This window comes from Elephantulus edwardii, unplaced genomic scaffold, assembly GCF_000299155.1.
Source record: "Elephantulus edwardii isolate Elephantulus edwardi_28Jun2011 unplaced genomic scaffold, EleEdw1.0 scaffold00197, whole genome shotgun sequence".
NCBI lineage: Eukaryota > Metazoa > Chordata > Mammalia > Macroscelidea > Macroscelididae > Elephantulus > Elephantulus edwardii.
The window spans coordinates 2,911,236-2,923,229 of NW_006399947.1; the positions used below are offsets into that span (position 1 = coordinate 2,911,236).

General features: G+C 38.8%; 1 protein-coding gene across 1 annotated transcript in view; it reads right to left on the minus strand.

Annotated features, from left to right (window-relative positions):
• SLU7 (SLU7 splicing factor homolog (S. cerevisiae)) overlaps positions 1-5,579 on the minus strand; it is a 9,580-nt gene extending 4,001 nt beyond the window's left edge. The window contains exons 1-10 of the mRNA XM_006897051.1: positions 5,410-5,579; positions 4,587-4,740; positions 4,187-4,267; positions 3,514-3,678; positions 2,963-3,031; positions 2,349-2,396; positions 2,060-2,191; positions 766-863; positions 200-267; positions 3-58 (exon numbers count right to left, since the gene is read on the minus strand). Coding sequence (XP_006897113.1) covers positions 3-58; positions 200-267; positions 766-863; positions 2,060-2,191; positions 2,349-2,396; positions 2,963-3,031; positions 3,514-3,678; positions 4,187-4,267; positions 4,587-4,740; positions 5,410-5,579 — 1,041 coding nt within the window. The remainder of the gene's footprint in view (positions 1-2; positions 59-199; positions 268-765; positions 864-2,059; positions 2,192-2,348; positions 2,397-2,962; positions 3,032-3,513; positions 3,679-4,186; positions 4,268-4,586; positions 4,741-5,409) is intronic.
• Between the last annotated feature and the right edge of the window lie 6,415 nt (positions 5,580-11,994).

Genomic DNA, 11,994 nt, shown 5'->3' on the forward strand with positions numbered 1-11,994 from the left:
GTAGGATCTGCTTGAAGATGCACTTCAGATCCCTTATCATAGGCTTCCCAAGCAAACACTAGAATGATAAAAAAACATCCAAATGAAGGGTCAGCTACTTCTGTCACATTTGTTTCAAACTACCTTAAAACAATTTTTCTCATATACTTATAAAGCTTTATTTGATACAGAATGCTTTATTTTAAGACCAAATACTTACACTGTGTCTGAGCCATTGAGATGGTATCTCCTGTGTATCGGACGAAGTTATCTCCTGCATAACTAACTCTGTAAATACAAATTAAAAGAACTGTTTCAGAGAAATTGACTTAAGGAAAGCTAATTATTTAAATTGTGTTAGGAGAGAACACTGTTCTAAGTGGTACAGCATTTGTCTGCCACTTTGCTGTATTGAGGTAACTTGGGGTTGCTGTGATACTGAAAATCTTGCCACTGATGTGTCAAATGCCATAAGGGGTGGACAGAGACTGGTAGAGGTGCCAGATTAAGAAAGACTTGGAAGCAGGATTGGCATCCACTTCTTACACAATAGCCCTTTGAAAACCCTATGATCACCAGAGTACTGACAGTTACAGAACAGGGTTCAGATCTTTTGTTCATAGTGTCTCTGCGAGTTGTACTTGACTCTTAAGTTGTACAGCACTTAACAACAATTACTGTATGACCCAATCACATAGAAAGTTGGTATACTTAAGATTTCCTTTTATCTTTAATATTTTCCTTCATCTCAGAATTTAAAATCTGTAAATGTAACTTGGTACTTACTCATCTGGATTCTTTCCTGCATTCGCGTAGGGATTCTCTCTCATTGCTCTAGTTTTGGGATCATAATAAGCAGAATTTGGATCTAAATTCCGCAAATACTAGAAGAGAAAAAAGTTTAAAGATTGCATTAATGTTTACTGATAGCTCCAAAGATTTGTATTTGTAGGAGCTGTTCATGTTAAGTAGGTATGTATATACCTGACGTAAGGACAAAGAGAAAAGCAATAATCATACTTAATCTTTAAATACTTTTGACTATACTAGGGTGCTCTGGTGGACTAGTTTTGAGAAGCTATGCTGAAATTCCAAAGTTAGGAAGTTAGAACCTGTAAGAGAAGCATGGGCAATTTCCTCCTTTGCGATTTATTGCCTATGAAAACCCACTACAGGTCAGTTATGACTTGATGGCACACAGCAAAAACATCAACAATCTGCACTATGCAGATGACACAATCCTGCCTGCTGAAACTGAGGACCTGAAGTGCTTGCTACAGAGGGTCAAGGACTGCAGCCTCCAATATGGATTGAGGCTCAATGTCAAGAAGACAAAGATTCTCACCACTGGGCCAATTGGCAGCATCAGGATGGATGGTGAAGAGATTGAGATTGTTAACAACTTTAGCCTCTTTGGCTCCACAGTCAACACTCTTGGCACCAGTAGCCAGGAAATTAAAAGATGTATTGCAATGAGAAAGTCTGATGTTAGGGATCTCTCCAAAGTACTGAAGAGCAATGGTGTCTCTCTGGAGACTAAGGTGAGTCTGATACAGGAGGCCACGGTCTTTGCTATCACTTGTTATGCATCAGAGAATTGGACTAGGGAGGATAGAAGGAGAACTGATGCCTTTGAGCTGTAGTGATGGAGAAGAGTACTGAGGGTACCATGGACTGCTGGGAAAACAAACAGATTCATCCTGGAGAGGGTTAAAGTGGGCAGCTCCTTGGAGGCAAGGATTCTGAGGCTTCGTCTAACATACTTTGGACATGTTGTAAGGAGGGACATGTCCCTCGAGAGGGACATCATGCTTGGTAGGGTGGAAGGACCATGCAGGAGGGGAAGGCCTTCTATGAGGTGGGTTGATTCAGTGACTGGGGTAATCGGGATGGGTGTGTCGGAGACAGTCCATTTGGCACAGGACAGAGCAGAGTTTAGGGCTGCTCTACATAGGGTCGCTATGAGTTGTAAGTGACTTTACGGCACATAACAACAACAACAACAATCCTATGAGTAGGCAAAGTCAGGCTGAAAAGACAAATGCTTTTCAAATAGGTATGTTAGATTTGCAAGACTTACTTTTGCAATATCTTCTCTGATCCGGAGATTTCGCACAGTAATTCGTCTCTTAGAGTCAAAATTCTGTCCTGGCATGTCAATATCATCTGCATATTTATCTTCATCCTCATCTTCACTATTATGTTCTTTTTCCTGGGAAAGAGGGAGACACATTAAGAGAAATTATTACTCTTATTTTAATTATACTTTTATTTGTGTTCTTTAAAGCTATAGGTCAAGCATTAATCCTTATTAGCAGTAAGAAATGCAAAGTTTTAATGATCACTCAGGTAGAGCAAATATTTATTACCATCTGAGAATTTGGTTCCTCCTCTCCCCACTGGTGTTTTGGGGAATTCTGCATCATGAAAGAAGAAAAAGAATTTGCAATTTTATTACACTGAATTGACTAGTCATATAATATTTTAAAACACATTTAGAAAAATTCAATTCTAACATTGTGAATTTGCCCATTTCTGTTGTAATAAGAACAGAAGTTCTGAAGAGAAATATGCCATTGTGAATGGCTAATTACATTAGACCATGTACAGAACCAAAACATCTCTACACTGCTTTAGGATTGTAATCACATGAATAGGAAGATGAAGATGACCAATAGGTGCCCTTATGTTGCAATAAACAGCTTTGTACATATGGCTTTTTAAAAAATTCTTTTGGATGGATGGATCTAGTAATTTAATCCAGAAAGTGTGCATGAATATTTTACGGCATTATCCTTTCCAAAATGACTCCATCAATTTATAATCCTATAACCAACATTAAAGACATCAGTTTTAATCTTTCTTTTTTCACTACAACATTTTCCAAGTGGATAGATAAAAATATTAACTGTTCTGATTTTAATTTCTTAGATTACCAAAAGTTTAAGATTTTTAAAATTAATTGCATGTTTATATTACTTACAGCTTGTTCTACTAATTTTCCTGAAGCTAATTCTTCTTGCAGTTTTTGGGCTTTGAGTGTTCGTTTTGCCTAAAAAGAAACATTTAAAGTTTACTTACAGTATTCAAATGGTCACTTAATTTGTATTTTTTAAGAAAGAACCTTATTTTTTTCAGACAAAGTCCTGGCCAAAAAGGATCTCCTTAACATTCCCAACATTTACCCTGCTAAAGCAGTGATGAAAAGGTAAGGAAGGATAGGGACCTTAGATGAATGGAAGCAGAACAAAGAGAATGCAAATAATGAGAATACTGACAAGAGTCAACATTTATATCAAAATTGATGGCTTAAGAAAATGTTTGACCTAGTCAATTAATATAGAATGAATCAGACTAGATGTGTGGTCAATAGCAGAGAGTAAAGTGTTTTGTCTAAAGGGGCAGTAGCTACTTGACTGCAGGAGATCAATTTTACAACACTTTAAGATGCTGGGGGCGGGGGGGGGGCAGGGAGAGTTGTTAAATTAAAACTGTGTTTTAAGAACAGTAGAAAAGCAAAGGCTTTTTTTGTACCAGATCAACTTTGGCATATTCTTCTACAATCGTCATGTGTTCTTCTGGATTGTAGCCATTCCACCGATCCCTTTTCCCATCATAGTCAAAGGTCAGCTGAGGCTGGACATGTTCATCTGGAGCTATATTAGTACCTGTAAATTTTGCTCCAACTCGCCTAGGTCTCTGAAAAACAAAGGATTTTTTTTAAGTACTGATAATTCATTGCAAAGTTGACAGCTGGACAGACTGCATTGCTGGAAACTCTTGGAGCCTTGTGGCACAGTTACAAGCTGACTGTTAACAAAAAAAGCCACAGTGGTTTGAATCCAACAGGTGCACCACAGAAAAAAAGATGATACAGTCTGCTCCTGTTAAATCCTGACAGCCTCGAAAACCCAATGGAGGGTTGCCATAAGCTAGAATTTGTAGATAGTGGGTTTGGGTTTTCTTTTGGTTTTTTACAGATAGAACAAAATACAATTAAGAACTTATAGATTACCCAATTATCACTTAATCTTTAGTAGAAATTTTCTGATGGTGCTGAACTAAGTCATTCAAATTAAGTTTTACTGAGCTTGTCCCCAGATGCAAGTAATTAACAAAAAAAACCCAAAACTAACAAGCTCTTTGAGAAGGAACAATAAAGGAAGATTCTGGTAATAATTTCTAAAATTCTCAATGCCAAACTTACTTCAAAGCAGTCTTTCTTTTTGTGTGTCATGGCTCCACAATTTTCACATGCACCTTTGCGATACTTAGTAGTTATGGAATTCTAGAAATGGATGCAAAGAAAAACAAGGTATTTTATTTACATAAATAAGTTAGAAATGTTAGTTCTCATTACAAAAAAATCTGATTTATTCCTCATTGGAAAAAACACAAGTCTCCACATCTTTATAAAAAAGAGAAAATTTAACAATTTTAGTAATATCAAATCTGTAAAAGAAAATCCAGAAGTTAAAATAGCATAGACTGTGAATTTCAATAACAGATTAAAAGTGTATCTGTTTCAACTATATAATTAATGATTTTTAAAAAAATTCTTTAAATAAAATCTCTACAAAATAAAGACAGACAAATTGCCTACAGACCTCTTTCACACCCCTCTTGTACCATTCTCCAGATGAGCTATATTGCCTCTGTTTCTCTGGCTGGGGTCTTTGGTGCTTTAATGTAGGTCTTTTTGACGGGTCAATATACCACGGTACTGAGGAAATATACTGAGGAATATGAGGATTGATGTCTCTGTGAAAAAAAATTTAAAATTTAAGAGTAAGGCTTAAAAATAATGACAATTGTAAAGTTGGTATATAGAGCCCATGACTGGAGATATAATTGTAGTAAGAGGAGAGACTAGCACTGGTAACTTTTACAATACAATTAAAAACAATTAAGAAGAAAGTTAAAAAATAGGACAGTTTTTAAAAAAAATCCCAACAAAGAAAGTAAGAATAGTGAAACAGCTGATCAAAGTGAAGGAAGATGGAGTTATTTTGCTAGCATGCGATTATTTCCTATATGGCAAGTGGTTAACGGCTATGTCTAGAGTTGACTGATTAAAATAATAGTGCAACTATATTTAGTGATGTGGAGGTATAAAGGGAGACCCCCCTGGTGGCAAAGAAGTTAAAGTGTCTGGCTGCTACCTAAACCTTAATGGTTTGAATGTAGTAGTTGCCCCAAGGGAGAAATAGGTGGCAGTCAGCTTCCATAAACATTACAGTCTTAGAAATCCTAAGGTGCAGCTCTATACTTTAGGGTATCTATGAATTGGAATCTACCTGATGACAGCAAATTTGGTTTGGTTTGAATATTAAGGTTATCAACAGAAAAACTCAAGAAAGACAAGTAAACTAAATAGATAATGAATTTTGAATAAGTAGAACATGCAGAAAAAAAAATTAAAATACTTACTTTCCTTCTTCATCTACTTCAGCAGGAGCATTACCCAGTTTCCGCTGTTCTTCTAGCTCTTTCTTCTTTCTCCAGTCCTCCCTGGTCATCTTCTTTGGTTCCTCCAAACTCATTTCTTTGGAACCAGACAAAGGGGCAGCATTAACTGCCTCCACAGCTGAAGCTGACATGGTTACGTGGTTTCTCCTAAAAGAAGGGATAAAGAAATTTACAGTATAAAATTAGGCTTTCATGAGTTCAACATTGCAACTATTTAAAACACATTCTAATGTCACATATTACATGTTGTAAATGACTGTTCATATATTCTTCCCCTTTCACAGTATCTACAAGAGATTAGTCTTTCTGTCCTATTAAGAAACCTCGATATATATCTTAGCTGTGTTTCTCCCTAATCTGTAACTTACAAAGACATATATACATATTCAAAGTTTCACTGGATTCTCTATCTCATATATATTATGTACGCCTGATTTTTTTTTCTGTGTATATGGTTCAAACTTTTCTACCACACCAATTCTTGAGAGTAAATAGGGCCTCATCTCTGCTTCCTTTCAAAATCAAATGCCTTACAAGTTATTTATATCTGCTGTCTACATATTTCTTCACTTTTCATTTCCTCTTAATTTTTTCTAAACTAGCTTCTACCACCACCACTCCAAAGAGTTACTACTAAATAGGAATATTTGTGTTCAATCGATTAGACATTAGTCAACTGTTTCCTTCCTTTCAGAATGTCTTATTCCTTAGCCTATGTGATAGTGCTGTTATGTGCCATCGAGTCACTGCAATTCAGTGACCCTATGTACAACAGCTCTGAATCCTACGCTATCTTATCCTGAGCCAATCTCACTGATTCCCAACACATCTAATCTCATTGCCCCAGTTATTGTGTGAATCTAACTCATCCAGGGTCCTCTTCTGCACTGTCCTTCCATCTTTCCAAGCATAATGTCCCTCTCCAAGAACTGGTCTTTCCTGGCAACATGCCCAAAGTATGATGAAGTGAGATGAAGCTTCAAAATCCCTGCCTCCAAGGAGCAACTTGGTTTCATCCTCTCTAGGACAGACTTGGTTGTTCTCTTGGTAGTCTGTGGTATGTTCAAGACTCCTCTAGTACTACAAGTCAAAGGCATCAATTCTTCTTCTCTAATCCTTATTCACTGTCTAGCTTTCTGATGCATAGCAAGTGACTGTGAAAAAATGACCTGGATCAGGCGCACCTTAGTCTCTAGATTGAAATAACTGCTCTTCAGCACTCCAGAGGGGTCCCTGACGGCAGACTTACTCAATCCAATTTGTCTTTTGATTTCCTAACTGCTGGTGCCAAGAGTGTTGATTGTGGAGCTGAGCAAGTTAAAATTGTTAACAACTTCAATCTTTTTTTCCATTTATCATGATGCTGCCTCATGCTCAGTAGTGAGAATCTTTATCTTTTTTATATTAAGATTAAATCCATATTGAAGAGTATAGTACATCCTCCTAATTTTACTTTTATTTCTCTCGTTGACTCTCATCTCCTCTGCAGGTTCTCTCACTTTTGTTATTTAATGTTTGGTACCTAAAATCTGAGACCTAAGGCTTCACTATAAACTCCATTAATGGGACTTGCTCACCCATGATGACTCCCTATTTTATTTATGCAGATGACACAACCCTGCTTGCTGAAACTGAGGAGGACCTAAAGCGCTTGCTGTGGAAGGTCATCACTGGGCTGATTGGCAGCAAGCATCATGATGGGATGGTGAAGAGATTGAGATTGTTCACAGTTCTAGTTTGCTTGGCTCCACAGTCAACACTCTTGGCACCAGCAGCCAGGAAATTAAAAGACATGTTGTGACGGGAAAGCCTGCAGTTAGAGACCTCTTTAAAGTACTGAAGGGCAACAATGTCAGTTTGGAGATTAAGGTGCACCCGATACATGCCATGGTCTTTGCAATCACTTCCTATGCATCAGAGAACTGGACACTGACTAGGGATGACAGAAGGAGAATTGATGCCTTTAAGCTGTGGTGTTGGAGAAGAGTATTGAATATATCATGGACTGCTAAGAAAACAAACAGGTTTGTCCTGGAGAGGGTAAAGCCAGGCTGCTCCTTAGAAGCAAGGATTCTGAAGCTTCATCTGACATACGGTGGACATGTTGCAAGGAGGGACCAGTCCTTGGAGTGGGACGTCATGCTTGGCAGGCTGGAGGGACAGTGTAGGAGAGGAAGACCATCGATGAGATGGATTGATTCAGTGACTAGGGTAATGGGAGTAGATGTGTCAGAGACAGTGAGATTGGTACAAGATAGGACAGTTTATGGCTGTTGTACATAGGGTAGCAATGAGTCGCAGGCAACTGGATGGCACACAACAATAACAACAAGAAGAAGTCTGGCCTAATGGCACAAAGCTGCCCTGCAATCCCAAAGGCAAGCAGTTCAAATCCACCAGCTTCTATGCAGGAGGATGGGAAATCTCTTCTCATGCTATTTTATGCTTCTGGAAATTCCGTGAAGGGTCGGCTAAGATCTCTCCTATATTTATATTTCAATTTATTCAATTCTTTATTTGACACCTTCACATCGAGATCAAAGAGATGCTTAAATTCACATGTCTAACAAGAATAGCATAAACTAGCAATTTTCTCTGAAATTTATTCTCGTTTTTCTGTTCTCTTTCCCAATGAATGACAACATAGTTGAAGAAGGACAACATAGTTGAACGACAACAGAGCTAAAAAAATCTTCATTGTAACATATTAACAACCCCATTTACAGATGAAGAAACGGACTCAGAGAAGTATAGATGCTCTCCTAAAGAGACATGCCAAGAGAAAAGTACTTGAAACTATGCCTGACTTCAAAGTGTGTTCATTAACTGACTTCTGGGCCATCAACATTAAAAAGCAAAGTTGAATAAAGTGGTGTAGTCGCCAAGATATATTTATTAGGGTACCACGCTGTTCGGGACCCAGCAGTTCCCCTAACGTAGGCAATAATCGCTTTAATTTAACACCTTCTGTAAAACTCAGGACACTGCTTAACGTCTTCCGTTTAACCCTGATAGTAGAAAATACTATTTGTAGTCCTTTCTTAACGAATACGAAATATGATGTACAGACATTCTTTGGGAAAGGAACCAAAGTCGATCAATACTGGCACTAGAAGGAGCCATTCCCAGACTCTCCTCAAAGACGAGGGGCTGCTCAGGGTTTCCGAGTGCGTATTTGAAATCACCTCGACAAAGAAGAGATTCTTAAGTTATCTTTCACTACGAGAGCAGCGTTGACCGATTGATTAGACATTACAGGTTTCCTTCATAGACTAGGTCTCCGTCCGCCTCCCAACCTGACGTTAATCCCCGTATCTATGAACTGGAAGTCTCTGACATTTTTTGCAAGATTTCCTAGGCTCTAGATCTAGCTTCTAGATCTCAGAAATATTTACTTACCCACCTCCGCTGCAGTGAACTCCAAATCCACACGACCGGGAACGAAACACAGTATTTACGCCCGGGCTTTCCGAGACCTCCCAGAAGCCCCTGCGGCAACTTCCGTGACGAATGACACATACGCATTAACAATTCGCCGCGTTGTTTGTTCTGTTGTCTCGCGATATTATGAAACGGGTGTCATGGGATTTACGCCACTTAGTAAGGGGAGAAGATTTTTAAATGCTTTTTATCCTGTTTTGAATCTGTGATTGATTACATTCTTTAACTGTAGATTCTGGTGGAGTCTCCGATTTTCAGAGCTCAAAGAAGAAGGGAAGAAAAAAAATAAATCTAGTTAGTAATGAATGGAACCGACAATAAAATACTAGAAAACTACCTCTTTAACGAGTGGTGGCCTTGTGAGTAAGGCTTGCGCTGCCAGTCCACAGCCAGGCAGCTCAAATTCACCAGCTCCTCCGCGGGACAGAGGCTGGCCATCCACGGGAAGCTATGGGTCCGTTTCGACTCCATGGCAAGGACAGAGCGGGTGGGGAGTTGCGCGCTGCCAAACCCAAAGGCAGGTGGTTTGAATTCCCTTGCTGCTCCACCGGAGAAAGATGATCATCTCCCTTACGATTTACAGCTTCTAAAACTCACTGAAGGGTCAGCTGTTTGTGGGTTCCCCTGGAAGGCAATTAGTTTGAGAATTTTTTGTGGTTTGATTTTTGGGTTTTTTAAAAATTTTGAAAGATACACTTTATGATGCATTAGGCAAAAAAAAAAACAACCCTCTATTTTGCAACTAAAGAGTATAGTGGAAAATTTAACCGCGCTTGCAGGGTGCAATGATGCCCTAGTCCATAGGGAGTTTCACTACTAATTCAAAGGCTGAGCCTCTGGTGGTTCAAGTCCAGCAGCGATTCCGAGAGAGATGGACATTCTTCCTCCATATGATTTACAGCCTCTAAAAATCCATTGGAGCGTCATCTATGAGTCACTTTTGTCTCTACTACAATGAATTTGAGATGCGTGAACTTCTCACGGTACCCTACACTAACTCATGTTAAATTTAACACTGTATATTGACAGTGATGTGCCAGTCGTGGTAATGGGTACCTATGGTGGACAGTGTTGGCTGGAGCTTCCCAACTAAATCAAGCCATTCCAAAAATGGCTTGCCTCAGGAAACTCTTATGTATGAACAGTGCTCAGGCTGTTCGTTCATAGGGTCGCTATGAATCGTCTACGACTGGACGGCATCAAACAACAACAATAACATATTACAGATTGTAAGTGGTAATCTATATAACTCACAGTTTGTCCCCGTAAAGTCTGTCATTTTCCAGCCTGCTTCTGCAATCTATTCGAACCAAACTATGCCTAGAATATTGACAACATTGATAAGAATGGAACAATCAGTCCAGGATGTGAGTTTTGGTGGCCTAGTGGTAAGAAACAATGCTGCAGTCCGAAGGCAAGCAGTTCTAACTCACCAGCTGCTCAGCAGGAGAAAAATGAGCAATCTCCCCCTGTGCAATTTACTGTCTCAGCAAACACCCCCCGAGGGTCAGCTATGAGTCAGTTCTGACTAAAGGTATTCGCCAATGTCCAGTCCCCTCTACTGCATCCTCCAGCAACCCAATTAGAAAGTTCATACCCCTGTCTCATATTCGTATTTCAAAACTGCCTTTACTGGTTAAGTTCCTATCTCCAAGATGGGTTTTTCCAAAGGCAGACAGCAGAACCTCAATTTGGCATAATAGTAACATCACAATAACCCTCACTGGAAGAGTATGGAATGCATGGGGAAGTTCCTGATATAGTAGCTAAAATTAGTATTATTTAATTAGAGGTCAAGTGCTCTATAAATTCTCAGGGGTGTGGTGAATGTAAATATCCTTCTGCTCTAGCTTATACAATAGTAAGAATGACATGAAGATATTAATTTAAACATTCATTTCATTTGTGAAATGTTACTATTAAAGGAATACTGCCTGGTGGGACATGAGGTTATTGTTGCCTTCCTGACTAGCAGAGCACAGCTCACAGCAACCCTGTGAACAAAAGACCTGAGACCCCTCTACAATTATCGACATTTATCAAAGTTCATAGAGTTCCTGGAGGCGTGTTATTTAGTAAGTGGATGCCATTCCTGCTTCCAACGAACAGTTAAAAGGAGGACTAAGGCGTCTTACAAAAACATTTAGGCATTTAGCATTTGTGCCTAAATGCTTTTATATTTTAATATTAGAAACAAATAGCATAGAGCGATTTACATCACAATTAGTAATTTTGACTTTTTGTGTCTAAAGGTTTTCATATTTTAATATTAGAAACAAATAGTATAGAGCGATTTACATTTTACAAAAGTAAGACACCTTCATCCTCCTTTTAACTATAGATACAGAGTTATTAAGGACCATACTTACAGTTGACTGCAACTCATAGTGATCCTGTGAACAATGGATGTGAACCCTGCCCTACCCTGTGCCATCCTGATCTTCTCTGACATACTCCACCCCACCATTACAGTCACTGTGTCAATCCATCTATCACTTTTCCAGACATGATGCCCTTTTCCAAGGAATGCCCCCTCCTAATAACATGGGAAAGTATGTGAGACAAAGTTTCACCATCTTACCTCCAAGGAGCATCCTGTCTGTGCTTTCTGTAAGACATACTTGTTTGTCCTTTTGGCAGAACATGGGATATTTAGCACTCTTCTCTAACAGCACAACTCAAAGGCATCAATTCTTGTTCTGTCATTCTTAATTTATTGTCCAACTTCAGCCTCAGAAAGTAATTGAAAAGATTATAGTTTCGATCAGGTGCACCTTAACCTTCAAACTGACATCATTGCTTGATATCATTCAGATGAGGGCCCTGACAACAGACTGCAATATGTCTTGTCTTTTTTGGTTTTAATATAGCTAAACAGATGAAAAAAAAGCCTATTAAGGTAATGCTAAGGAGGAATGGTAGGTGAAAGAGAGGTCAAATGAAAGAGTTAAAAAGGAAAGAAATACTGGAGTTACTCTTGAAATGTCAGGGGTTTTGGCATGCTGCCAGGAGTAGGAGAGAGCTCAATGTGTCTTTTGAGTTCCCGGCTGTTGGTATCAAGGGTGTTGGTGGATCCAAAGAAGATGAAATCATGAAATAGAAATA